Source organism: Mercenaria mercenaria, chromosome 1 (assembly GCF_021730395.1).
Source record: "Mercenaria mercenaria strain notata chromosome 1, MADL_Memer_1, whole genome shotgun sequence".
Taxonomy (NCBI): Eukaryota; Metazoa; Mollusca; class Bivalvia; order Venerida; family Veneridae; genus Mercenaria; species Mercenaria mercenaria.
In genome coordinates, this window is record NC_069361.1 from 13,396,976 (window position 1) to 13,424,903 (window position 27,928).

The 27,928-nt window shown below is 33.8% G+C and overlaps 1 protein-coding gene and 1 long non-coding RNA gene across 3 annotated transcripts in view; both read left to right on the forward strand.

Annotated features, from left to right (window-relative positions):
• The first annotated feature begins 605 nt into the window (after positions 1–605).
• Positions 606–3,164, forward strand: LOC128555668 (uncharacterized). Its single transcript, XM_053538955.1, has 2 exons — positions 606–1,643; positions 3,120–3,164. Exons 1-2 carry the CDS (start codon positions 606–608, stop codon positions 3,162–3,164), a joined length of 1,083 nt encoding a protein of 360 aa, XP_053394930.1.
• Positions 3,165–15,473: 12,309 nt separating this feature from the next.
• LOC123544939 (uncharacterized) overlaps positions 15,474–27,928 on the forward strand; it is a 52,533-nt gene continuing 40,078 nt past the window's right edge. Inside the window, exons 1-5 of one of the 2 annotated variants that reach the window (XR_008370452.1) lie at positions 15,474–15,662; positions 18,583–18,633; positions 20,000–20,059; positions 20,830–21,012; positions 23,338–27,774. This is a non-coding gene — a long non-coding RNA (uncharacterized LOC123544939). Of the gene's footprint in view, positions 15,663–18,582; positions 18,634–19,999; positions 20,060–20,829; positions 21,013–23,337; positions 27,775–27,928 lie in introns of those variants that run through there. The other variant, XR_006685205.2, reaches the window with a different exon arrangement.

Consider the following 27,928-nt stretch of genomic DNA (forward strand, 5'->3'; position numbering starts at 1 on the left):
ATGGCTTTGATTCTTCTTCTAGCGGGCGATGTTCATGAGAACCCAGGACCTAGCTCAAACGGTAATCAGCCATCTTCTTCACTGTCATCATCTTCCTTGTCGTCTACTCTTTATATCGTTGATTGTTTTAAGAATTCATTATCTTTCGTACATTATAATGTTCAGAGTTTTTTTCCATAAACAAGATATATTACAAGGAGAACTCCAGCATTTCGATGTCATCTCTTTTACCGAAACCTGGTTGAGTAATGACACTGAGTCTGATTGTATCACGTTTGATAATTATGCTGCACCTTTCAGAAAGGACAGACCAGGTGATTCCCATGGCGGCGTTCTTGTTTATGTTAAAAGTCATATCCCTGCTATCAGGAGACCTGATCTAGAGATGCTGGAGTCGAATGTATATGGATTGAACTTAGAATCATGCGTAAAAAATTTCTTTATGGTACATTCTATCGCCCTCCAAACTAATCCCCCCTCCTTTTGTCAAACATAGAAAACTCTATAGGACTTGCCTTTGATACAAACATCAATAGTGTAATCGTCACAGGAGACTTTAATTTAGATATGTTAAAACCGGCAACATAATAGCATCACAATACAACATGATTCAGCTCATAAATGAACCAACTCATTTTACTGAAACATCTCACTCTCTTATTGACCTTTTTCTAGTATCCTCTGCATGTAGTGTTCCCTTTCTTGACCAGAATTTTAGATTCCATTGCCCCGTCTATTGTTGTCTCAATTGCTCCAAACCTTATCCGAAAAAGTATAAGCGCAATATATGGAAATTCGACCAAGGGGATTATGACAACCTGAGAAGAGAAGCAGCATCTATTAATTGGGACTCCCTAGCTGACGATGATATTAATGCATATGTAGAAAATATTACTGTTACAATTCTATCTATCTCTAAAAAGCACGTTCCAAACACAATAGCAACAATAAGACAATCCGACCCTGCATGGATGTATAACGACGTAAGAAAACATGTAGGAAAGAGAAAGAGAGCTTATGACAGGGCCAAACGAACCCAAAATGAACGTCACTGGAACATTTACAAACAAATAAGGAAAAAAACTACACAATTATTACGTAATGCAAAAACACAACTTTCAGTAAAATTATCAAATAAACTAAAGACTGAAAATCTTAAAATATCTGACCATTGGAAGATACTAAAACAGTTTATATCACCATCCAAAAACACATCCGTTCCACTACTAAATGACAATGGTACTCTTGTAACAGAAGATACAGATAAAGCAAACTTGCTTAACAATTTCTTTCAGTCTCAAACATTACTAGATGACAATAACAAAACACTGCCACACATGCAAACAAATACAAATCATCCACAACTTAACACAATTATCATCACAGAGGAAGAAGTAACAGAAACACTCAAATCACTTACAGTAGGTAAAGCTGCAGGACCTGACAACGTGAACAACAGAATCCTGAAGGAACTCTCTCAGGAACTTGCAAGACCACTCTGTCATCTTTTTAACATATCTATCAGCACTGGTCAGATGCCATCCAAATGGAAATTGGCACATGTATGTGCTGTTTTCAAGAAGAATGACCCACAGCTAGTCTCAAACTACAGGCCTATATCACTTCTAAGCACAATCAGCAAAGTACTGGAAAAAATCATTCACAAGCAAATCTTCAACTTCTTTTCAGCAAATAACACTATCTCAGCTCTCCAATCTGGATTTGTTCCCAATAACTCAAATACCAACCAACTAGTTTCTATATATAATACGTTTTGCCAAGCATTAGATGAAGGTAAAGAAGTCCGTGCAGTTTTTTGTGATATATCCAAAGCTTTTGACCGCGTATGACACAAAGGTCTTTTGTTCAAGCTGGAATCTGCAGGTGTATGTGGAAGCCTGTTAAAATGGTTTCGTGACTACTTATCTAAGAGAAAGCAGAAAGTTGTTCTTCCTGGAGGTTCTTCTCAAACAGTTTTTATCTCAGCAGGTGTGCCACAAGGTTCTATCCTTGGTCCACTTCTTTTTATCGTCTTTATTAATGACATTGTTCTCTTTGCTGATGATACTAGCTTGTACATTGTTGTTGACAACCCGGTCACTGCAGCCGAAACCCTTAATTCAGACCTCATGAAAATAGACGAGTGGGCAAATGAGTGGCTTGTCGACTTCAACCCTAAAAACAGAATCACTTCTTATTTCTCGTAAAAATAACAAACCCCTGCATCCTCCTCTGTATATGTATGGTGTTCCAGTCAACGAGGTGACGTCTCACAAACATCTTGGTGTTGTTTTTTCAAATGAGGGAAACTGGCACGAACATGTAGATAGTATCAAAGAAAAGGCATGGAAAAGAATCAACATAATGAGAACCTTGAAATTTATTCTTGACCGCAAGTCTCTTGAAACTATATATTTGTCTTTTATACGACCTCTTCTGGAGTATTCTGATGTCGTTTGGGATAATATAACCCAGCAAGATGAATTTGAACTTGAGAAAATCCAACTTTAAGCATGCAGAATTATTATAGGAGCCACCAAACTTGTTTCTTTTGCCAATATTTATAAAGAGATTGGATTCTAACCCCTTAAAGTCAGAAGGCAAAAACATAAACTCACTCTTTTCTACAAAATAAAAAATCATTTAACTCCACAGTATCTTTCTTCATTGGTACCTGACACTGTTTCACAAACATCCGTATACAATCTTAGAAATGCCGGTGATTCCAGAAACCTGCTTTGTCACACACAGCTCTTTGCAAACTCCTTTCGTCCATCAACTGTTAGTGACTGGAACCAACTTCCGTTAGACCACAGAGATTCTCCAACACTAGTTTCGTGATTTAGTTTTTTAAATAGTACGCTATAAAGTATTAATACGTGTTTAGTAAATAATAAATAATATATTACTACATTTCTAGTGATGAGAGCCAAACTATTTTATATTGTTCTTTATTTAGAACTCAGCCCATGTATAAATAATATATTTCTACATTTCTAGTGATGAGAACGAGACTGTTTTATCTTGTTCTTTATTTAGAACTCATCCCATTGATTTATAATAAAAAAATAGTTATCAACATAGAAATAAGACAGGTTGACAGGTCGACATGTTGACAGGTCGTCAGGTTGAAAGGTCGACAGGTTGACAGATCGACAGGTTGAAAGGTCGACAGGTTGACAGGTCGACAGGTTGACACGTTGACAAGATGATCATGATTAAGTCTATTGTAGAGATTGAAAAATAAATGTTTATTTATAGATTTTTTTTGTACACATCATTTCTTATTCAGCTGTCTTAATTACCAGAGAGAGCGCACAGAACTACATAACTGTATTAGGCCAATTACCACTGTTACACTAAAAACACTGTTACATGGTGATTCCTCAATTCCAAGCAGACTCAACAACTCCATATTTCTCCATGTACATAAATATATACAGAAGACAAAGAGATTCGATATGTAATTAATTCCTTTATTACTTTATTTCTTGAACACCACTAATAGCTGTAATAATAGCTTTGCATTCCAGGTTCTTTGTCAGTTTAGCCCTTCTTTACAGCCTTAACGGAAGTCCTAAAACACCATGTGTCTTAAATGGAATTTCTGACCTATCGACCCCATTTCCTCTAATTTTCTTTCTTCCTTCCTATTTCTATCTTCTTAGATATTATTGCAGGATAAAGCAGTTACAATTTTTCATATAAACATAATAATTCATATAAACGTTTTAATTTTCTTATCCAAAAATCCTTTTTGTCAATCTATTTTAAAATTACAGTTGACACATTTTGTCAGATACCATACATAAACGAAGAAACTGCAAGCAGAACATTTATGATGGATTGTTTATATTGTTACCATTGAAATTGTATTGAGTTTTAAAAAAGCTTATAGCTTTCTACTCAATCCTATGTTTGTGCATTTAACAATTTAGTGTAACAGATGTAATTATGTCAATAAAATACTGTTTAAACCAAAGTGGTAACAGGACATTAATTAGTACTGATGAATAAAGAAGATGATATTTTCCTGGTAAAAAGGCTTTTTATAAACAAAACATTTTAACAACACATTTTAATGTTGAAGGGGCACTTCTTTTTTGTGTTGCCTATTATAACTTTATTGATATTAACATGTTGAAAACATTCATAGTTTGAAAGGACATTTTATAGCTCAGTTCAATTTTTCAACAGATATTACGTTTCAAACCACTTTTCACATTTTTCTGAACCTGTTTTAGCTTTTTTTCCGTTTCTTAGAAAATGAGTAAGTATGCAAGGTGAAGTTTAGTACCTATTTACAAACAACCTTGAAAAGCACTAGATTTTGCTCCCCAATATCATCAGTTTGTGTACTACATTTCATGAACTATACTCCTGGTAAGGAGTAAACAGATTCTCTTTTGTTTTTAGTTTATTTGTTTTCAGATAACTTTACCAAGGTTACTGGGATATCATAATATTATAATGTTATAAAATGAGTTATTAATCGAGTGATTTCATATTAGCCTTGTTATTTTGTTATTTTTTCCAAGGGTTGTCGTATTGGCTGAAGCCTGAAGGCCGCGGTCAATACAACTGCCCGAAGACAAATGACTAGGCCGATATTAAATCACTTGATAGATGGCAATTTCATTATTAACCTTTACCCTATGACAATTATGCACGTTTAGATCAGTTTTTAAAACTATTTATTAAACATTGATTGATTTCAGTCGGTGAAGCAGGTAAATTCGTGCATAGTTATGTATGATCTTTTCTCGTGTGAACAGGTATTTAATATCAGATGTGTGTTGCAACCGATTTTTGCTATATTTTAATGCTGCAACATTTAAACTTAAAAAAAATCCAAGAAGAAATATTCAAAGAATGGTTGTATGATTAAATAATACAAGCTTCCGTATGATGACACTCGCCCTCTGAAACAGAGAAATGTTTTTTCATTTAACCGAGACTTGTAATCATTTGTACTGAAACTTAATATGAAAAAAAAATGGAACTTATCTATCGTATCTATTCATTCATTTTCTCTAGTTAGTGAGAGTAATCCATTTGTCATTTGAGTTGTTATAGCTTTCAATGTAATTGTTTTGTAGCCAGCAGGATTGTACACATGTGTGCATATCAAAATAAAAAATCTGGTACATGCATGTATCATACACCCCATGACTTTTTTCTTCTAATTCGAATTAAATTGTTTGCAGTTTAAAGCTGACATTTGTGTATAATTCCAATAATTCGTCCCTTCCCCAGCATTTGAATCGCTAATGTAATTGCAGAAATAAATATGTATTTAAAATAAGTGTGATCCTTTAAATTAATTTGAGTTTCGCATACTTTTTCAATATTCTCCACAAAAATGCCAGAATTTCTGAAAGGAACTTGTTCCGTACTGCACTCCGAAGCAGCCGAAAGTATTAGGCTATGAACTAGAGTGACAAAACTGCAGCCCACTCTTTCACTCATGGGGAGTTTTTACACTATGAATTTTGAGAGGCATGTGTCTGTAAAGCATATTCCTGTTTTGTAACATCTAGACATTTTGGCATTACGGAAATACAAGTGTTACAATACGTTACATATAAAAGCGGAATAGAACTGTTTATTTTTTTTTTTTTTTTTTTTTTTTTTGAGAACAAACTTTATCATTTTAAATGACATCCATTGTAAACATTTTGTTATATTTGAATAGTCTGACCTATCAGCTACTTGTCTGTGTCATTTTTATTTAAGTTTCTTCAGCCTTTCCAAGATTTTTAATAATATTACGTTACAATTAACGTTACCCCCCCCCCCCCCCCCCCCCCCCCCCCAAAGCACCGATATAAAACAGATATCAGTTTGCGTCAACTACCTAATTATGTATCCAAAATAACTAGAATTATTTTAAATGATAAAACCTCATTTAAATCTAGCAGAATGTGATATCATTTACTTCCGTATGATAGTCTTTCTGTATGTAAAAATGCTTATTGTACATACGTTACCTTACGCATAGTTACGCAAATTTGCTTGAATTTTACTATCTAATTTATTTATCATGAGCAATCCAATCAATTACACAAGCGTTACTATGTTACTAAATTTAAATAAAATAATTACAACATAAACAGTGTTTCAGAATAGTGAGCTATTGCACTCGCCCATGCGTCGGCGTCGGCGTCCGCGTCCGCGTCCCGATTTTGGTTAAGGTTTTGTATGTAAGCTGGTATCTCAGTAACCACTTGTGGGAATGGATTGAAACTTCACACACTTATTCACTGTGACAAACTGACTTACATTGCACAGGTTCAATAACTCTATTTTGCTTTTTTACAAAATTATGCCCCTTTTTCGACTTAGAAATTTTTGGTTAAGGCTGGTAACTCAGTAACCACTTGTGGGAATAGATTGAAACTTCACACACTTATTCACTGTGATGAACTGATCTACATTGCACAGGTTCCATAACTCTATTTTGCTTTTTTACAAAATTATGCCCCTTTTTCGACTTAGAAATTTTTGGTTAAGGTTTTGTATGTAAGCTGGTATCTCAGTACTTACTAATGGGAATGGATTGAAACTTCACATACTTGTTCACTATCATGATCTGACATGCACTAAGCAAGTCCCATAACTCTACTCTCTTTTTTTTCAAAATTATGTCCCTTTTTCGACTAAGCAGTTTTTGGTTAAATTTTTGTATGTAATCTGATATCTCAGTATCCGCTAATTGGAATGGATTGAAACTTCACACACTTGTTCACTGTCATGATCTAACATGCACTGTGAAGATCCCATAACTCTACTTGGCATTTTTACAAAATTATGCCCCTTTGACTTAGCAGTTTTTTGTTAAGATTTTGTATGTAAGCTGGTATCTCAGTATCCACAAATTGGAAAGGATTGAAACTTCACACACTTGTTCACTGTCATGATATGACATGCAGTACAGAGGTTCAATACCTCTACTCTGCATTTTACAAAATTATGCCCCTTTTTCAACTTTTGTATTCATTCAATTGACAAGGCTGTTGAATAGTCGAGCGTTGCTGTCCTCCAACAGCTCTTGTTGCAATATAGCTAGCACTCTATATGATATATAGAGAAATGTTTGTGACTTAGATTCCTCATTCATTATTTCATATAATTTATTCAAACTTTCAGCAATGATCAATATTGATACCTTGTTGTGCATAAGGGTTTTCATGTTAATTGTTCTTCAATTTCCTAGATTATGGTCCTGTGTTGTCAAGCAAGTCCAGGTGAAGGCATGAATCACATTTGTGAATAGTCAAGGAATGCGACCAGTTGTGCTTAAAGTTATGTTATACATGAAAGGGAAATATAGTTATTTTTGCTCAAAACAAAACTTTCAGAATTAAGAAATACATTGTTCATATATCTACTTGTAAATCATGTAGAATGGAGTAATATTTCTTACATTAAGGCGTAATGGTATAATAGAAACAAAACAAGTACGTTATTCACCCATACGTTATACTATCAACAATTTCTGGTCTGTATAACTTATGACCGCAGGAAATCTTTCGACTTGTTTGTTTTGCTATGCTGCTTACCATATGCTAAATATTTTAGCTTCTTCCGCCAGACGATTTTACCTGGTGATGTCATAACCCGGAAGTACAATGCCCGAGGTTCACTTGTTTTCACTCGCCTGGATGTGATTTTCCCAGCGCAGAGCTTTCGTCCCATGGTTGTGCCGTAAACCGCAAAGACGATGATTTTTGTTATCCTCTGAAGTCAGCTCAGGGATGCAATCACCTACCACCATAGGGAGCCAATACGGAGTCAACGGTTTAAAGGGACTTTATCTGAAGATATGGGATATTTTTGTGCTACTTAAAGTTTGAAATTAACTGAAACATCTGTGCCACGTCACGTTACAACGGAATTGTCAGTGAACTTTGTATCTAGAGATACTGAACTCTGATTTTCTTTTTTTTTCTTTCTTATAATCAGTTTCTTTTTCTATTCATCATTTATTCATTGTTAAAAATCATTTTATGTAAATAAATTTGTAAATATTGTAAAGTGTATTGATTTGAAAACAAGCTTTCAAAGAAAGCTTCCTTGAAGTCTATTTCCAAAGATATATACGGTGTAAAATATATGTTAACTCGTACATGTATTTACGCAGAGATTTTATTTAGTTTTTTCGGCGCAGCCATATTCATCACGTTTTCATGAACTACATTGTGACGGTCATTTTTAAATATCACATATTTCTAATTTTACATGGAGAGGAGGAAAAACATATATTTGGTAAATTGGTGCTTTCACATTGAAAAAAAAACTGTGAAGATGAAATTGATTTTTTTAGGTACCATCTCTACAGGTCGCGCAAAAGTTAGTGTCCGGAGACGGGAGTTTTACTCGTTTTCATTATGAAAAGAACGGAATCGACAGGCTGAAAATGGCACATGATGAAATGCTTAGTATATGCAATACATCCGCTCTACACTTTCTTGAGATTTCACACAACTGGCCGCATCATTGTAAGGTCCTCTCCCAATTTTACTCAAACGGGGGCACTTAGTTCCTTTGAGGGGTCACTAGAGCTGAAAATAGAAATATCTTTAAAGTAATTCTTCTCATGAACAGCTAGATGGATCTTCATGGATCTTCATCAGACTTGGTTTGTAGGATCATTATAATGTGGTTATATGGTGGGGGGGGGGCTTGGTCTCTTTAAATGGCCACTAGAGTTATAAATAGAAATGCCTTTAAATGCTTGATAGATCGTCATTTAACAAATTTGTTCAAGTGGAGACACATTAGGGGCTGCTATAGTTAAAAATAGAAATACCTTCGAATAACTTCTTCTCATGAACTGCTTGGTGGGTCTTCATTAAACGAAGTTGTTCAGTTGTGAGCATTTTGGCCCCTTTTAAGGGCTACTAGAGCTTAAAATAGAAATACCTTCTTCTTATGAACCACTTGATGGATCTTCATCAAACTTGGTCTGTAACATCTTTATAAGGTATTATGCCAAATTTGTTCAAATGGGATCACTTGAGCACTTGTAGAGCCACTAGAGTTAAAATAAAATACAGTACAATCGCGATCCTACGAAAAGGCAAGGGACCAGTCGTTTTATTCGTAATATCGCATTTTCGTTCGAGCGTAGCATTGGAAATTTCGCTATACAGCATTTTAACAGTCGTGAACCGTGATATTTAAAAATGTGATTTATCTAAGTACATGTATACCAATTTTATAAGTACATCTGGGTTTACTACAAATCTTATTCGAATCTGTCCTCAGGTAAAACGGATTGTTTTTTTCTTCTCTAAATATTTTACTCACTGTACATAATACATATACAATGTAAATTGTTACACAAGAAAAAAAAATCGCAATTGCATATTCCGATACCCTCAGCATCCCTTTACTGAATTGTTTGGTATAATAAAACGACAATATACAGACGACCAGGACTTGAATATTTCTTTTTATTCTCTTTCTGCAGTATTTTTGTAAGACGTATAGATATCGAAGCAAGTGTGACTGGCATGTCATCCGATCTAATAGTTATAGTAGAAAAAATTAACCACTTACTTGTGTCATAGTGCACAGCGTATATGTTTCGAATTTAATTACTAAGTTTACACACTTATTATTTACGCCCAGCTAAATGATAGTGACACTTTCCACTCTAAAGCGTTTTCACGCCGTTATGGAAGGTGTGAAAACTTAGACAATACAGGTATTCGTAAAATCGCAACTAAAACAAGTTGAAAACAGGTTTTAAGGGCATAACAATACATTCGTAGGAGCGCATTTTTCGTAAAATTGCGTTTTCGTAAAACCGCGACTTTGTTACATAGAAAAAAGAAGGCAAGCAGCCGGGACCACAACACCTTTTCGTAGTATACCGGTATTTCGTTAAATTGCGATTCGTAGCATCGCGAATGCACTGTACTTTTAAGACCAAGAAGGCGTAATGCAGCGTCATCTAGCGGAACGTCAAACATTACACTTGACGACACCACGTTCTAAACAGCTTGTATGCTAAAGATATCATTTCGCCTCCAGTTTTTCGTCATATTCAAACAATGAAATATCTTCTTGTAGTTCATAAAAGGTGTTTATATAACTACTGCCAGCTTTAAATATTTTTCTGATATTTTCTTTTCCATCAAAGCTAAAATGAACGCCTTGAAGCAAAAAAAATATTTATGATTAGAGTAAAAATTTGGTTACGTCAGCATTTTACCGTATATGACGAGAAAGTTGGTTACCTATTCCTTATTCTTTTTTCGAATAAGGAGTAAGTAACTAAGTACTTTTTGTTACTTATTCATTATTCAAATGCGAATAAGTAACAGACACATTAATACCAGATAAAGTATCATCTCCTACAAAAACGTGTTCTGAACACATCTCTTATCTATTTCGCCAAGAAATGATAAAAGTCGCATAAGGAATAAGTAACTGGATTCATTTTTGTTACTTATTCCTTATTCAAATGCGAATAAGTAACACACAAATTAATACCATATAAAGTCTCATCTCGTTCACCAATTCTTCAATATGATTTAATTATTCACTATAAGACCTACAAAACGTGTTGTGAGCACATACCATATCGCTTTCGCCGAGAAGTAATATACGTCGAATAAGGAATAATTAACTGGATTCATTTTGTTACTTATTCCTTATTCAAACGCGAATAAGTAACAGACAAATTAACAACAAAAAAGTCTCATCGCGTTCACTATTTCTTCGACATGATTTAATTACTCACTATAAGACCTACAAAATGTGTTCTGAACACATGCCATGTCTTTTTTCACCTAGAAGTATTATAACTCGAATAAGGAATAAGGAACTAGTTTCATTTTGTTACTTATTCCTTATTCCTTATTCAAACGCGAATAAGTAACAGAGAAATATACACCAGATTAAGTCTCATCACGTTCACCTTTTTTTTCAATATGTTTTAGTAACACACTTTTCAACCTACAAAACGTGTTCCGAACACATGACATTTTTCTTTCATCAGAAAATTTCAGAAGTCGAATAATTAGAACTGGAAAAAGTAAAAGATGAACCTAAGATAACACCTCATCTCGTTAATCATTTCTTCAACTTGATTTTATTACTCTCTATATAACACCTACAAAACGTGTTCTGAACACATGTCATATCGTTTTCGCCGGGAACTGATATACTTCGAATAAGGAATAAGTAACTGGATTCATTGTGTTACTTATTCCTTATTCAAACGCGAATAAGTAACAGACAAATTAACAACAAAAAAAGTCTCATCGCGTTCACTATTTCTTCAACATGATTTAATTACTCACTATAAGACCTACAAGACATGTTCTGAACACATGCCATGTTTTTCTTCGCCTAGAATTATTGTAAGTCGAGTAAGGAATAAGTAACTCAAGTTCTGTTTCCATGGCAACAACATTGTTTTATAAAATAAAGAATTCATTTTAACATCTATTTTCTACATTTTTCACATAAATTTTCAAGTAAAAGTATCATTTCAAAATATTCTTCCTGGAGGGTAGCTTTTTTCAACTTATATAGTTGCATAAAATATATCTTCACTAAAATATTTAATATTTAGGTAATTACTTTAAATGTGGAGAGTCATCAATAAATATATTTAACTTTGCTTAATGTATGCATCAACTGTGTATGTAGAGCTACATTCATGATTTTATGTCATGCAGTACTAAACAGTAGACTGTTGAAAAATCTTCCAGTGTTTTAAAGGATTTTCACATTTATACTGTGTTCAGCCTACTGTTGACTCCATAAACTTGTTAATTCAATGTTTACATAACTATATGTAGCATTTGTTCACATTCATATATATGGAATTTGGGTCCAGTACACCTTTAAAAAAATCAAAAACCAGAAAATACCAAATGAGCTAAGCTCTTTCTCTGTATCACTTTAAATGTTAAACACTTTTTTCCATTCATTCATTCTTCGTTTTAAATGACTGAGTTCTCAGTTTTAATGGCTTTGGCACTGCTAGCTTAGAGCATACATTGCTGTTGCTGCAAAGGGGCGCTATTTCATTATACAGGTACCACTGTCGACTGGCATCCAGCTCAGGAATGGTAATACGGTTGGAGAATTTGCCTGTCTTGCCAATCCTCTGCCTAAAATATTAATCTCCGTCTCTGTGTTGAAGTTATAATCCTTCAAGAATACTATACTAGGTCATGCAGAAGACATTCTGTAATGAAAAAATGTATCAAATATTTAAGACAAAGAACACTGATAACCCTTTTTCAATCCTGAACAACAGCTGTCCATAAGACAACCCACACATAATTACATTAAATTACATTTTAGAATTTTATTATAGTTTAAGTACATGACATTACAGTGCTATGTACTAACAAAAAAAATGAAATAATTATATTTCAACGTAAATGTATCAGACAATGCAATAGTATTTCAGCATATACGTAACAAACAATAGGGTACTATTTCACAATATATAACAATTATACAGTTTGCCCTATATATTTATAGTTTTCATTATGTTATTCATAAATAAACTTAAGTTCCTAAGATCTTTATAGTTATCATTAGATAGTAATGTTCCAAATTTTATGATATTTGGTCGTTGGTAATACTTCTTGTCTATATTTTTCTTTCTGATATCATTAAAGTGTGAACATACTAATACATAATGGAATTCATCATAATATCATTACAGAATAAACATTTTCTTCCGTTTGAAGGTGTTCCTCTCCATCTTCCAACTTCTATTGGTTAACGATGGTTTCTTGTTAAAAATGACATCATTCTTTTACATAAATATGTAGGTAAAGCATTGATATACGTGCTTCGTTTATAAATATACAGTTTTATAGAGCTTATACGCCAAAGACTCGTTAAATGCATGGTCCGTAACGGCTATTTCGAATTAGTAATCGACAAATTGCTTTTGTTCGACTGAAATTGAGAAAGAGCCTTTTAATCTTTTATTCAATTTACGGGCGATTATTCTTATTACATTTAATAGCTGATACAATGTTTAAAGTTTGTTACAGTCATTTCATATATATTAGACATTTACGAATTAAGTCTACGTGGACTGTGAACAACTAAGACGATCTGTCCGTCTGTCTGTTCGCAAGAGAGGTGTTTTGTTATGCATATCGCAAAAAGTATTTGATCTAGCGTCATAACACTTTCCTGAAATTTTCTTCAATAGTATAAGTTGCACATCTGCGACATAGTTGAAAAGATGAGCTAATCTGTTCGCAGTGTATCCGTATTCCATCGTCGTCGTCTTCGGACATTAAAAAAATCTAAACTGGGTTAGCTGGGATCATAATGTAGGTCAGCAGGTAAAACATTGTGAAAACTGTAGAAAACGTAATATCTTGCGTCTCCATTCCTTTGTTGTTATTATACGCCCGAAGGAACGTATTTTGGTATACCCCAGGTGTTCATCTGGCCGTCTGTCTGTCTGTGTGTGTGTCTGTCTGTGTGTCCGTCTGTCCATTAGCAATTTCTTGTCGGTTCCGCTCTGAAACTCGAGAACCCCTTAAAGGATTTTAAACAAACTTGACAAATGTTCTCCACATCAAGACGACGTGCAGAGCGCCTGTATTATGTGGCTCGCTTTAAGGTCAATGTCACACTTAGGTGTCAAGGTCATATGACTTTTTTCGTGTCCGCTCAGTAACTCCTGATCTCTCTGAGGGATTTTAAAGAAACATTGCACAAATGTCCGCCACATCGAGACAAGGTCAATGTCAAACTTAGGGGTGGGGTCAAAGGTCATGTAACTTTGTTTTGAGTGCAATGTATAACTTTTGAACTGCTTGAAGGATTCTAAAGAAACTTGGCACAAATGTTCACCATATTATAACGACGTTCAGAGCGCATGGCTCGCTTTAAAACTTTTGGCGATATGTGTACCACAACGTCTCTCTGATGGACAGAAACACGTAACAAGATCTTTCAGTAAGGCAGCGCGCTCGACTTTTCTTAGTACTTGACTCTGAATTAGAGCTTTACCAGTAAAACAATTCCAAGTTAAAACGGAACATAACTCTGTCAAAATTCAAATCAGAGTAATGGGAAATATTTCCCTACGTATAGACTTTGATCATAGTAAAAAGTATTTTAAGTTTCAAGTCAAAAGCTTTAATAGTAACAGATATATTCGAATTTATCAAAAATTTTAACAAAAATTTCTAAGTGAAAAGGCGGCATAATTCTGTCAAAATTCAAATCAGAGTTATGTGGATTGTTTCCTCTGGTGTAGACTTCGAAAGTAAATAACTATTTTAAATTTCAAGTCAATAGCTTTGATAGTAACAGAGATATTTGACTTCATCTAAAACTTAAACCAAAAATTCTAAGTTAAAAATGGGCATAATTCTATCAAAATTTAAATCAGAGTTATGGGGATTGTTTCTCCTGGTGAAGCCTTTGATGGTAAATGAGTATTTTAAGTTTCAAGTCAATAGCTTTGATAGTAACAGATATTTGACTTTATCAAAAAAATTAACCGAAAATTCTATATCAAAAAGAGGCATAACTATGTCAAAATTCAAATCAGAGTTATGGGGATTGTTTTCCTGGTGTAAACTTCGATAGTAAATAACTATTTTAAGTTTAATTGAAATAGCTTTGACAGTAACAGAGATATTTGACTTTATCAAAAACTTTAACCAAAAAAAGTTCAAAAGGAGCATAATTCTGTCAAAATTCAAACCAGAGTAATGAAGATTGTTTTTTTCTTCCTGGTGTAGACTTCAATAGTAAATAACTATTTTAGGTTTCAAGTCAATAGCTTTGATAGGAACAGAGATATTTGACTTTATCAAAAGCTTTAACCAGAAATTCTAAGTTAAAAAATGGCATAATTTTCTCAAAATTCAAATAAGAGTTATGGGGATTATTTCTCCTGATGTAGACTTTGATAGTAAATACCTGTTATAAGTTTCAAGTCAAAAGCTTTGATAGTAACAGAGATATTTGACTTTAACAAAACCTTTAACCAACGGAGACGCCGACGCCGGAGCGAGTGCAATTTAGCTCTACTTTTTCTTCGAAAAGTCGAGCTAAAACAGGCACATCCAAATTTATGTCACCTACCGCATAGTGATGCTATAATAACCCAAACCGTATTGCCGTTATAAACTCAATTTCCTACCGCGCATACTATAATCAAATTATGTTGAGACGGTCCCCTTGAAAAATCTATCGGCTTAGGTGTCCGCAGTCCAGTAGACTTAATTCGCAAATGTCTAATTTTACGGTACAAAGTATATTATACAATGGCGTGACACATTGTTGCTAATCCCAATTGTTATCTAAACAATCACTATGTATGTGTAAAAATCACGCGCTCTGTTTGTTTGACACATACAAAGTGCATGCTCTCCGTAACCTGTTAAAAACAAAGTTATTATTATTATTATTATACCAGGCTTATGTAGCGCCCTTTTCATGATAAATACGTTCAAAGGCGCTTTACATATAACAAACGCAGACACACAGGGCGCGAAATTCATCCTCTACTAGTACAGACACAGAGCGATCTGACCAGAGTGACAGAGTGAGATAAAAAAGATTTGTCGTTTGAGGTGGAAGAAAATTTAAAATAAAAAGAAGCTATTATAAAATGAAGATGCTGTTAACACCATTTATTGTTACAAGTAAGATTATGTATTGTTTATTTCTGGTTTGTTTACATATTTAAAACATGATAATAAGATATGTGGATGTCGTTATGTTTCCCGTTGAATAAATTGAGTTTAGATGAAACGTTGCGGCAAAGGCCAGTATTACTAAAACACTAAAGCAGTGTGCATACTACCCACTATGGAGTGAAGTCTTGGTGTGGAGTCTAAGAGTTGAGTCTGGAGTGAGATCTTGGAGTGACCTTGGTGTCTAATTTGGAAGTGAAATTTGGAGTCAAATTAAATACAGTTATTCGTCGAAAGCTTGAAACAGTTTAAAAATGGAAATTTATTCAGAACAAAAGCAGTGGTGTTACTGGTGAAAATAAAATAACATACGATAAATGTTTGTTGCTGTTGTAAATAAGAATGGTGATTGTTGTAATGAAGAACCAGATTTAATGTTTCATTGATAAAATACAAGAGACTGGTAGTTACAAGATTACGAGAATGATGGTGATTTGTTTTTTAATCATATTTACAACAATGTGGACTGAGTTTGTGTCTTTAAGGACGAAAAGGTATTTCAGCATCTATGTTATCACTTTTCATCATCATCGTCGTCAATATTTCAATTTTATGTCGAATAAGTAAAAACATCAAGAAAAACTGACAATAATGATGACGATGCCAGACAATGATGATGTTGATGGTAGTGATTATGTCGATAATTTTGATGGCGGTTGTGATGATGATGATGGAAATGATAATGCTTGTGACTTTGATGATGATTGCGATGTGATGATGGTGCTGGTGGTGATGTTGGTGATAATGATGATGATGGTGTTGACAGCGATGGTGGTGGTGGTGGCTGATGGTGGTGACAGTGATAGTAGTTGTTGTAGTGAATATGATGAGGAATGTGAAGATGGTTACATTTATCAATACATGTGTAGATATTAATCAAAGGATTTCTGTGACACTTAAATGAATCATAGACAAAAGTGTAGTTAAACAATGAAAGAATTAAGAAGGCACACACTTAAGAAACTATCTTATAGTGTCTGGTAAAAACAAAACCATGAGAGAAATAGCAGCAAAACCTTTCCGCGGCAAAAGCAAATATTATTTATTGTCGCCTGTTATCTTTCAAGAAATTTTGTAGTCTCTACTTTGCTGTCACTAGATCAGAATACGATGTTCTTAAGAATAATGATGAGGTAGGATGCCTTGACTTGGACTGATAAGTCCAGTCTGTCTGATTTATAATGTAAACACATTTAATGTTTTTATGAGTCGGCTATAAAAAAGTGTCGTCAAGTTCAAATCTAATATGAAAATGGTTTTAAGAATTAAAAGGGATTGAATTAGATTTTAGGTCAAATCGACACAAAAAAAAGTCATATAGAAAAAGTTATATTGAAAACGTACATTTTAAAGCATTTCTATTATGAAAGAAAGTGCATGAACCCTGAGAAGAATATTTTGAATGAAAGGATTTTCCATATTTCGGTTGTTAATTGAGAGTAAAACAGAATGTGAGTCGGAAAAGATAATAAACTTTTCTTCACTATACTGTGATATAAAATTTAGGGCTTAATCAATAGTTTTTGCCTCGGCTGAAAACAAGCTTGGTATTATGAGCTGTCGATTTCAATATTGCTTAAACGACCATGAGGCTTTTTATGATGCAGATTTTAGTAATGACGATGATGATTGAAAAATTAAACATTAATACAAAGTTGCTGCATTTCACCTTAGACTCCCCTCAGACAGAATGGCTTTAGTCGTACTTTTATTATCACAAACATAATTAATTTTCATCAGTAAAAAACAATATAATCATCATCATTATGATAATACCTACCATTCTCAAAATCATCGTGAAAATATTCTTTCATTATCATCATCATCACCATCATTAGCAACAGCAGCAACAATAACAACACACAAAATCAAAACAACAACATCATAAAGTAACAGCTTAACTACTTGTAATAATTTTCCCTATCTTTCTCCGTTCAACAAATTAACAACATCATCATCATCAGTGCTATTAACATCATCCTCAGCATTTTCATCCTCAGCATTATCAAAAACAACATTGACAAAGGCAATATCAGCATACTTTGCATGATCATCATCATGTAACGCAGTAATAACTGCATGTCATAATCATCATCATCACCGTTATTATTATTATCTACACCAGCACCTCCAAGAACATCCTCGTTCCCCAACTTGCCTTCTATAATATGATTTTTATTATGTTCTCTTAATATCTCATATGATAAAAATAAGATATCTGATTTTGACATCTCATTTAATTCCAATTATTCTCTCAAAGATCACTCCAAAGTCTCACTCCAAAACACCACTCCACGACTCCACTCCAATAACTTGGATTTCCACTTTTTCGATTTGGATGTTTAAGGACACTAAACTAGCCATAATATATTCAAAATATTAACATGTTTACGTGACTAGCTATCTTATTGACTGTTTAATATTAAACGATTTAATATATAAAGTAACTAAAATAGCAGAGACAAAATGCATGACTTTCGTCGGTTAATTTACCAAATATTCATATATGGCACATTACAACACATGCTTTTGCTCAGCAACACCTTTAAAATGCGAAAAGCAGATATTCCTGCAACGTTATTGTGACTTATTTCTATTGTGCAAAGTTGGCGGAAACTTTACCATTCATATCTTTAATTTTTTGTTTGTTAAATAGTGTTTATGAATTACACTAGGGTACCTTTTCCAAGCTGTTTTCTTTTAAGTTGCACTTGATTAAATAAAAAACAATTACGAGTCACAGTTGAGAAAACGAAATTTCATCATTCATACTCATACTGTGAAAATTAAACACAAAATCACTGGACATAAATAACAGTTTTGCCTTGTTAAACACTTTTTCGTCTAAACTAGATTTTTATCCTTCCAGCATTGCTGTTAACCGCTAGAGCTGCTGACAGATGTGGGGACAGATGTAAATGTAAGTAAATGTATTGACTGTGTGAGTTTGCCTTTTTTGCAAAATAATCCATAACCATTTCATTCAACATTTGGGATATTGTATCAGTCATAGGAATCGCATCCACTTCAGATGGTGAACGAATTTGTAAGAAAACGACTTTGAAGTAATGCTGGTCTTAAGACAAAGCATTGACGAAGGTACAAATGCTGAGTAAAGTAATGCTAAGTTATAACATAATTAGTGCATCAAGATAGGACGATATATACATTTTCTTCTTTAACATGATGCATCTGTTTCGTCATTTCTGATATTGAGCGTAGTATATTTAAGAATTAAACTCTATCTTAACTTATGTCATGTGTTTAAATGGACACAGATTAACGGAACACGACGCTGAACATCAGAACACAGTCAAAACTTACATGAGCTGTGGTAAACAATATTTGATCGATCAAGACTTATAACCTTAGGACGGCCGCCACATTTTTATACAATCTCTCCAGGCATACGTATGTTTTTGACAACACAGAAAATGACGTCAGATGACCTTCAGATTTATCCACAAGTTAAACAAATGAAAGTACACAAGCTTTCGAAAACGAAAGTCGCATTTGCATTGGTCAATAGCCAGGGTTCACGCGCAGGGGTCGCCCGTCTAAATGCATGTATTTTTCGCTTATAAGGAGCCAATTTTCAGCACTTTCTAACAACTTAAAATACCTGGGTTTTAGCGCCGCGACATGGCAGCTTTTCATCTATGAAAAAATATTTGCACTCGGAATAAACACAAATCTCATAGGGGTCCGTAACTGAGCAAGGGTTTATGCAGAATTTTGGAACTTCGTCAAATCGTTCAAAAGGTCCTTTTTGATGTTGTCTAAAAGTATCAGTATATACTTCAAATGGCAAATATTTCCGTATTTGAAAGCTGCAGACCTAGACATTTCAGAAATATTTTCAAAATGAATTTCGTATAATAAATGTTTATTCTACGGAAGCGTGAAAGGGCCATCAGACGTTTATACGTTTTATTACATTACCGCCGCGAAAGGATATACAGATTTCCTAAAATGCATTTTTATAGCTATTTTTGTCTCACACGTCTTTTTTATGCAAACATGTTAAAACCTCTTGTAAAAACTCTCATTTTTAGAAGAAAAAAAAAGATTTTCCTGTAATATGAATATATATATCTAACAACTCGACTGGAGTTCGTTTTTAGTTACAGATTTAAAAAAAGCAAAATGTGTCGTAAAATCATTCTCATGTTTGCTCATTTCAAACAAAAGTATCTTTTATCAACGTATATGCACGGCGGTCCATATGTATATGCAGCAAAATGTTTATGCTTTTCTTGATGTGCGGTACTATTTTTATTTTTAAGCTACTCAAGTATGTACAGATGATGGAATATGTGTAAATAAATCGGAATTAGTAAAATGTGGTAAGCAGATCCTTATGATAAATTAACATGTTTTCGAAATGTAACATATATGGGGTAGGGCCTATTTGTTTGTTTAAGTGTAAGATGGAAATATCTTTCACGCAGCAATACTTTCACAGGTGACATAACTACAAGTGAAAAGATAAAATAGGTGTTCATGACTGAAATATCTTACATGTAAAACAAACAAATTTTCTTTTTATTTTATATTTTGACTAAATTTACCAATGCTATAGTTAAATAAATTTGATATTTTTCACTGTGAAAATTCTAGATACCGGTATATTTCACTCTTATTTTTCGTTAATTCACTGGAAAGCATGTACTGGTAATTTCTAAGGGAAAATATTTTTCTCCGAACGCCTACGTCTCTGTTCACTTGGTGAAATATAGGTTAATCTTATACCGAAACAAACAACTCTATAATAATTATATAAAACTTTGAAAGAATGTCTAAAGAATATAGATCTACATTCTGTTGCAATACCAAATATTTTTTTATCGAGCTTGAATATTACGATCTTCCTCTTTAGAATTAGAAATGAAGTAATGAACTGTTGTACAGTAAAAAAAAGGGTAAAAGCCCAAGCACAACGACAAGTTCATCCAAAAACGCAACAATTTGCGGTATTTGTGTGCGTGCGTGGTTAGGTTTGTGAGAAAGATTGATATACACCGAAAATAATCATATCTGATTCAAGAACAAATTATGCTAAAAACGGAACATTTGAGGCTTTCTACATAAATAATACTTCTTTTCTTAATGACAGGTGATGCATGGTTCTCGTACTACTGCCACAAGGGGAACAAGTGCTGCGCTTTTAATGGTTGTATGCCAGTGGGTGGTGTATGCTGTGGCAGCATGTTCTATTGTCCGAGTGGCAATACTTGTTGTATTGTTACAAAGCGGGAACTTTCTGTGATGGAAAGGGGAATTGTGTTTTAGATAAGTAGTAAGTGTTTGTTCAGTATATATTATTATTTTGAAATTTGCACTAAGCACATATTTAGGCCCATATTCGTAAATTATCTTAATATTATTTTAACTGGGAACCATATGCCGATTCCTTATGGAATTGCACTCTGTGTTTCTTTTCATGTGTACCGCTTATGAAAACATCTGTGGATATCTCTAAAATTTATTTCGGTACAATATGTGTAAATATTGAGTTCTGCTCAACCCAGGGCTAGAGGGCTTGGAAAGAAGCTTGCATTTCCACTACCGTTTATGAACAGGCTCAATCAGATCGAGCCTGCAACATTTTCATTTATTTCGTGTTGGAGGACCTGTGATTTTGGACTTTATCTGTTCTATATATGAGAGAGTTCCGCTAAAGAGGGACGTATCACGTTCATTCCATTACCTCTTCTGAACAAATTCAACTCAGTAAAACAGTCTGCTGATTGCATTTTATGCTCCAAATGTTCATTTAGATTTTATTTAAGGCCTAGATCCAATGTTACTCCTCCTCAAATCCAATATACAAGACTACTTTTACCTATAGCTTATCAGTGATTAAGTAACTGGTGTTAACTGTAGGTAATTAGCACAGCAGACCAGCAGGGTATATAATAGGGTTTTTAGTTTATGATAAGGAAAGAGGTGTTGAACATGATCATGAAATTAAATCTCATCAATAAAATAATGATAAGTGAATAGTAAGAATTAATAATGAAGAAATAAGTTAAGATATTCATGCATTATTTGTACAAATTGCTGCATAATTTTACATTTTGGACATTTTGTTATTTTCTGTTTAATATTGGAATAGTCGTTGGTAAATAATTAAAATGTAGCATTAAAAAACCGGAAGGAATGAAGTGTAGCTACCGACGTCTGTCTCTTAATGCTGAAGATTTCACTTTTTAACTCACTAAACTGGTCAAATAATAAGAATGTACAGACTTAGAAAATACTTGTCGTATTTGTAGTATACTGCTTAAGTTGACTTTAACTCGCTACTGTAAGTATGAATAAACTGTAGTTTAACTTTCGTTAGCAAAGCAAAATGAGAGAAACTTAGAAAATTATAAACGAAAGCAATTTGCAAATATTTCTAAAAATTGTTTCATAGGTAAGAAAAACATAAAAAGAATCGTTACTCAACTTCACAGTTGTTTATTTGAAAAGAATATCTGTTCTAACCTATTTACAGATGCTAATTTGAATTATAGTGGGAAAATGCCTTACCCAATCTAAAACACTGAAGTCCCATTGCCAAGCTCTAGGCCTTTAAGCGGAAATTTATTATACAGATACATTGAATGGTCTTAGTAATCCCAAATGCCTGTAAAATAATATAATATTCATTTACTGGTTATAGGTGCAGATAGGAAATCCGGCTCAAGGGTAACTGTTTAGGCAGTAGCGAGTTTCCCGAGAGCTGGTTATTCTCATCAGCACCTATAGCCAGTTATAGAATCCTTTTCTTGCGTTACATATTCAAGAAATAACAGCAAAAACAAAATCAAACGAATGACTTTCTTTTCAGCACTGTTTTCTTTTAGCAGCGTATTTAAACAAAGCGCGGGAAATCAACTTCCGTAAGCAGGAAAAACGTCATGACTTTTGAATAACAAATAACAACGTTTAGTTCCAAATTGTTGTATAATTTGCAGCTTAACATTAGATTTATGTATTTTTGATAAAATAACGTTTTTTCAATCGAGAAAATGTATTTGATTTTTATTGCGTTTAATGTAATACATGAACGTAGTTCCTAAAAGAGTGTCACCCTACACCCCCGGGAATAAGGTGAAGTTTTCTTGCCTACCTAGCGGGGAAGGTATACATGTGTTCGAGTTCGTGCCAGGGATAGATTTTCCTGTCTTTCCCTAGGGAAAAACCTTGTCTAAAATAGCGCAAACTTAGGTGATGTCACATAGTACTTGCACTATTATGACGTTATGAACTATAAAATAATGCCAGGAAATACCAAAATCTATTTGTCGCCACGGTCTATTTGGAACGTGAATGGCAAGATATAGAGAATCTGTCATTGGCCTTCGGTTAAGATCAGAAAATCCCAACCCGAGGGCGCACCGCTGAAGTCTTAAACGAGGCTGTGCCGAGTTTAAAACTTGAGCGGTGCGCCCGAGGGTTGGGATTTCCGATCTTCACCGAACACCAATGATGGATTCTATTTCTCACCAGAACAGAAACAATAAAGATAATTATACCAAATGTTATATATGTTGACTTTGCTTGCTTATTATTCTTTTATTTCAAAACTATTCATTTTTGATTTAACTAAAAGCACTTTTTGTTGATTTTGCAGCGTCAGATCATCCAGGTACCGGTGGAATGGTGCTTAAATAAAACACGGCTTTCGTGGTATTCGGCACAGATAAATATTGAACCGCTGAACGAAAGCACATCATTTTTAATTACATAGAAAGGTGTACGGCAGTCAGATAAGTCATGATATTAATGAAAAATATCTCCAACACAGCATTTTCCAATGTTTTCATAATATATGAAATCCAGTCGGTGCGACCCATCTAATGGTGAATATTTCAAATGTTCAAAACAATGTTATAGCAATATAATGTATCCAGTGAAAGACTTGTATGCAAAATTTAAACAACTTTAACCGTGCCTGTTTTTTTTTGTTTTTTTTTATAAATTTTGTATAATTCATGATATTTCCTGAAGCTTAAGTAGAGACAAATTTCAAAAGTGATGGCCACTGTCCAAAACGTTTGAAAAGAATTCATTACACCATTAATTTTGATAAAAGAAACTTCAAACTATTGGTAAACATTTATAAAACACAAAATTAAACTGTGAATGACCACAAGTAGAGAGGATTCTTACTCCAACATTGAAAAATTAAGGTCGGGTCCTGTAGGACTGTTTTAAATTTTGCTCACTTCATTCAAAAATAACCTTGGGGCAGAAGTTAAACCTACCTACATTTCTTCCACAATACGTAATCTAGAGAGTGAACATTTACCGCATGTAACTCGGTATTTTTAAAGATGTCTAACTCTGCCCCTTCTATTTCAGAGGTAAATTCACTTTGAACAGGAAGAAATCACTCATCAAATGAAAATGTTTCACTTTTTACAAAAGATCAATAATAAGTCTTAAAAAAAGTAAAAACTTACTAGAAAAAAGGCTTGAACCTATGCCCAATGAAACATTTAAGTCAAGTAGGTTTATTGTAGGAATTGAATACTCTTCAAACGGAGGTACACTATACACGGGTCATACCTTAAATGCTAACTGAAAAGGATATATTTTCTTATGATAAAATGTATTGTACAGTAATGATAAGTCTGTCATTTTTAGCTCCACTATTCGGAGAATAGGGGGGCAACTACTCGCCCCGGCCCCGGCGTCGGCGTCGACGTCGGCGTGATCCTTCTTGGTTAAAGTTTTTCGGCAACCTTTGTTTTTCTGTCATATCCTTGTTACTATTGCTTATATCTTACTGTAACTTCACATAAACATTGTCCAGTATACAAACAATGTATGTGTAGGGGCTGAGCCCATTATACTCAAGGTCAAGGTCACCAGGCTGTTAAACTTAAGTTATTTTTAAGGTTAAAGTTTTTCGGCAACCTTTGTTTTTCTGTCATATCTTTGTTACTATTGCTTATATTTTACTGTTACTTCACATAAACATTATCCAGTATACAAACAAAGTATTCGTAGGGGCTGAGCCTATTATAGCCAAGGTCAAGGTCAAGGTCACCAAGGTGTTATACTTGGGTTATTTTAAGGTTAAAGTTTTTCGGCAACCTTTGTTTTTCTGTCATATCTTTGTTACTATTGCTTATATCTTACTGTTACTTCACATAAACATTATCCAGTATACAAACAAAGTATTCATAGGGGCTGAGCCCATTATACCCAAGGTCAAGGTCACCAAGGTGTTATGTTATACTTAGGTTATTTTAAGGTTAAAGTATTTCGACAACCTTTGTTTTTCTGTCATATCTTTGTTACTATTGCTTATATCTTACTGTAAGTTCACATAAACATTGTCCAGCATACAAGCAAAGTATGTGCAGGGGCTGGGCCCATTATACCCAAGGTCAAGGTCACCAAGAAGTTATACTTTGAATTATTTTCATGTTAATTTTTTTCGAGAGCTTCGTTTATAGACATATCTTTGGTACTTTAAAAGATAATGACTTGAAATTAAAAGTATTTGTTTATAATCATCTGCATGTGTGGCTACATATCCAATAACTCTAATTTTGTTTTTGACAGAATTATGCCCGTTTTGTACTTAAACTTTTTTGCAATCTTCGCTTTCTGGATATAACTTTAATGCAATATAGGATAAAGACTTGAAACTTTGATATGACGCAGCCAGGAATCGAACCCACGACCTCCCGCAATCCAAGCGGACGCTCTACCACTAGGTTTTTGGAATGTACCCGTTCCTTTGAATTTTTGGCCTTGTTTGAAGCAGTTCTACCAAATGTTGCTACACCACTCGTCAGCAGCTAGTTCTGTTTACAACATTTTAAGTGGCATGTGTTATTTTTTTCTGAAACTCGTCTCCATCAAGGTTTGGCATAATCCGTTTGTTTTCATAACAAGCAGTTAATCCACCGCTTATTAGATTTCACAAGATCTTTGACCATGTAAGCCTAGAATACTGTAAACAGAAACAAAAGCTTGGCTATTTCAGTTTTTGAATGTAAACCCCGTTTTTCGCTAATTGACTGTTCGGGTTATTTACATATTCATAAACCACAATCAAATAAATCACTTTATAACTAATCAAAATAAAAGGAATGGCAGGTTTAAATATCAAAGAAGGGTTTCCGTATCCTCGGTCTTTTCAGGGCAGTTATCTCTGATACCGGAACACACTGAAATTTCTACATGTAATTCTTCAAATATTACTTCCGTTGTTACTGTTATTAAAATTAAAAAGTACATCATGAGTAAAAGAGTTGAGTCTGTTGCATTTAGATTATGAATTTCTTGCAATTTGCATATGTGGCTAGATTTTAAATGAGTTTCTACACGGAAATTCTATCTCAGTACAGTATAGCAAATTCCCGGAGCTTATCCCACACTGGCCATAGCTTTATCAGATCAAGTGGTTCCAACGTTGTTAGAATGATGAATTTTACGCCGATCAGATGGAGAAATATGGCCGATACTACAAATTTCCGGTATTGTAAGTATGATTTAAAGGAATTTCTACCCGTTAAATAAGCAATCAAATGAAAACGATGGGTGTACCTTGAGCGCAAATGTGTCTATGTTTCAGCACACGTGTCTATTTAGCTAAGATTTGAGCCGTTTATTCAAACACTTCTGTACAGTCCGGCGGGGGAAGGAGATTTTTGACAGTTTTTGAAAATATCGCCTCAAATATAGTGTTTATTGGGAGCAAGTAACTGTTAAAACACTTTTTATGTAAAGGTCTATCTCTTAAAACAAAGCGTGTGTATTTTCATAGATTTATTCAGGGTTGTTTCTGAACAATCGTCCGAAAACCTAATGCAACGCCGTTTCGAGTGGGACGCCATGCAACGCAATCAAGTGGATACCGTTCTGTGTCTTACTTGCGAAGTCTTATCCGTCTTAAAAACAGTCATTAAAGCCTAACAATGAATACATTTAGAGAGTTTTATATCATTATAATGATCCCGCCATTTCTAATATCTTGTACTAAATATATATAATACATTTTATGCTCGCTTAACAATTAACATATTTTCGCGGACATTGTCAAAAAAATGCCAAAAGCGGGTTGACTCTTTAAATCAGTATAGTTACAGTGGGTTACTTTTTAGTCCCTTAAAACCAATACATTGCGATTTCATTACTGATTTGTTGTGCATTTAAGCTGTTCATACAAAATAAATAAAGTTTGGTTCATGATAAAAGTATTGATCAGTTGTTTGTTCATATTTTCATTCATATTCCTGGTGAAACGTTCATTTAATTTCTGATAAAGCTATGGCCAGTGTGTATCCTTTCAGTAATGTAAATCGGCTATATGTCACCAGTTGCTTTTGCTTGTATACAAAATAGAAGGGAATACGTTTTCTAAATTCGTTCAGCATAGTTTTCTGGCTCATCTTGTACTGATGTGCAATTATTTGACTGCAAAACCCGGATAATATACGTGTGTTTTGGTTACGAAAAATATGCATTATTCATGAAATAAAATCATATTTCGTTTAATGTTTGTGTATGCAGTTCCATTTGAAATCTGTGTAGTTCTCATGACCTTCTATAAACTATGTTAAATATCATTTTGCAATTGCTTTAGTAACAGAAAGGACATACATTTTTACCGTTGACAAAGTAACGATCTATTGTGATGTATGAATGTAATTGAGTAACATACTTAAAGGCAAAGAAAATCTCCTATATAAGTGACCCCCCCCCCCCCCACAAATACCAGACTTTTTAATCCCCAATATACAAGATCCTGTCTGGTCCAGTCTGATAAGGGTCCATAAATCCCCTGTAGACTTGACATGTAGCCTAATTATTGTCAGAGAATCATAAATTTTATTGCCTACAGGTAAATTGGTTATTTCCTGTGTTTTGCATTTATTAATTGAAATGTTGTTGTTTTTTTAGTCTTTTTTCAGCATGTACACAAAATTATTTTAATTGATAAGATACTAATTTTGGTTGCTCAGTCATGTTGAGTAATGTCCTGGCCAATTAAATTATAACTCTTATAGCAAAGCATTTCTCACTATAAAATAATTATTCAAAACTTAATAAGAGAAATTACAAGTTTGTTTATTCAATGATTATGATCTTTTTATCAAAAGTAACAAAATAAAAACGAAAATAAAAGATAATTGCTGGATTTTATTAGAAATTAAAGAAGCGTTCAGTTGCATTTTTAATAGATAAAGAAGGTATATAGACAG

Bases quoted from the DNA above. Each gene is read 5' to 3' on its own strand.
- LOC128555668 (XM_053538955.1), top strand. From the start codon at position 606: ATGATTCAGCTCATAAATGAACCAACTCATTTTACTGAAACATCTCAC. The intron at 1,644-3,119 runs GTACTGGAAAAA...ACATGTTGACAG, and splicing joins TTCTAAGCACAATCAGCAAA to GTCGTCAGGTTGAAAGGTCG.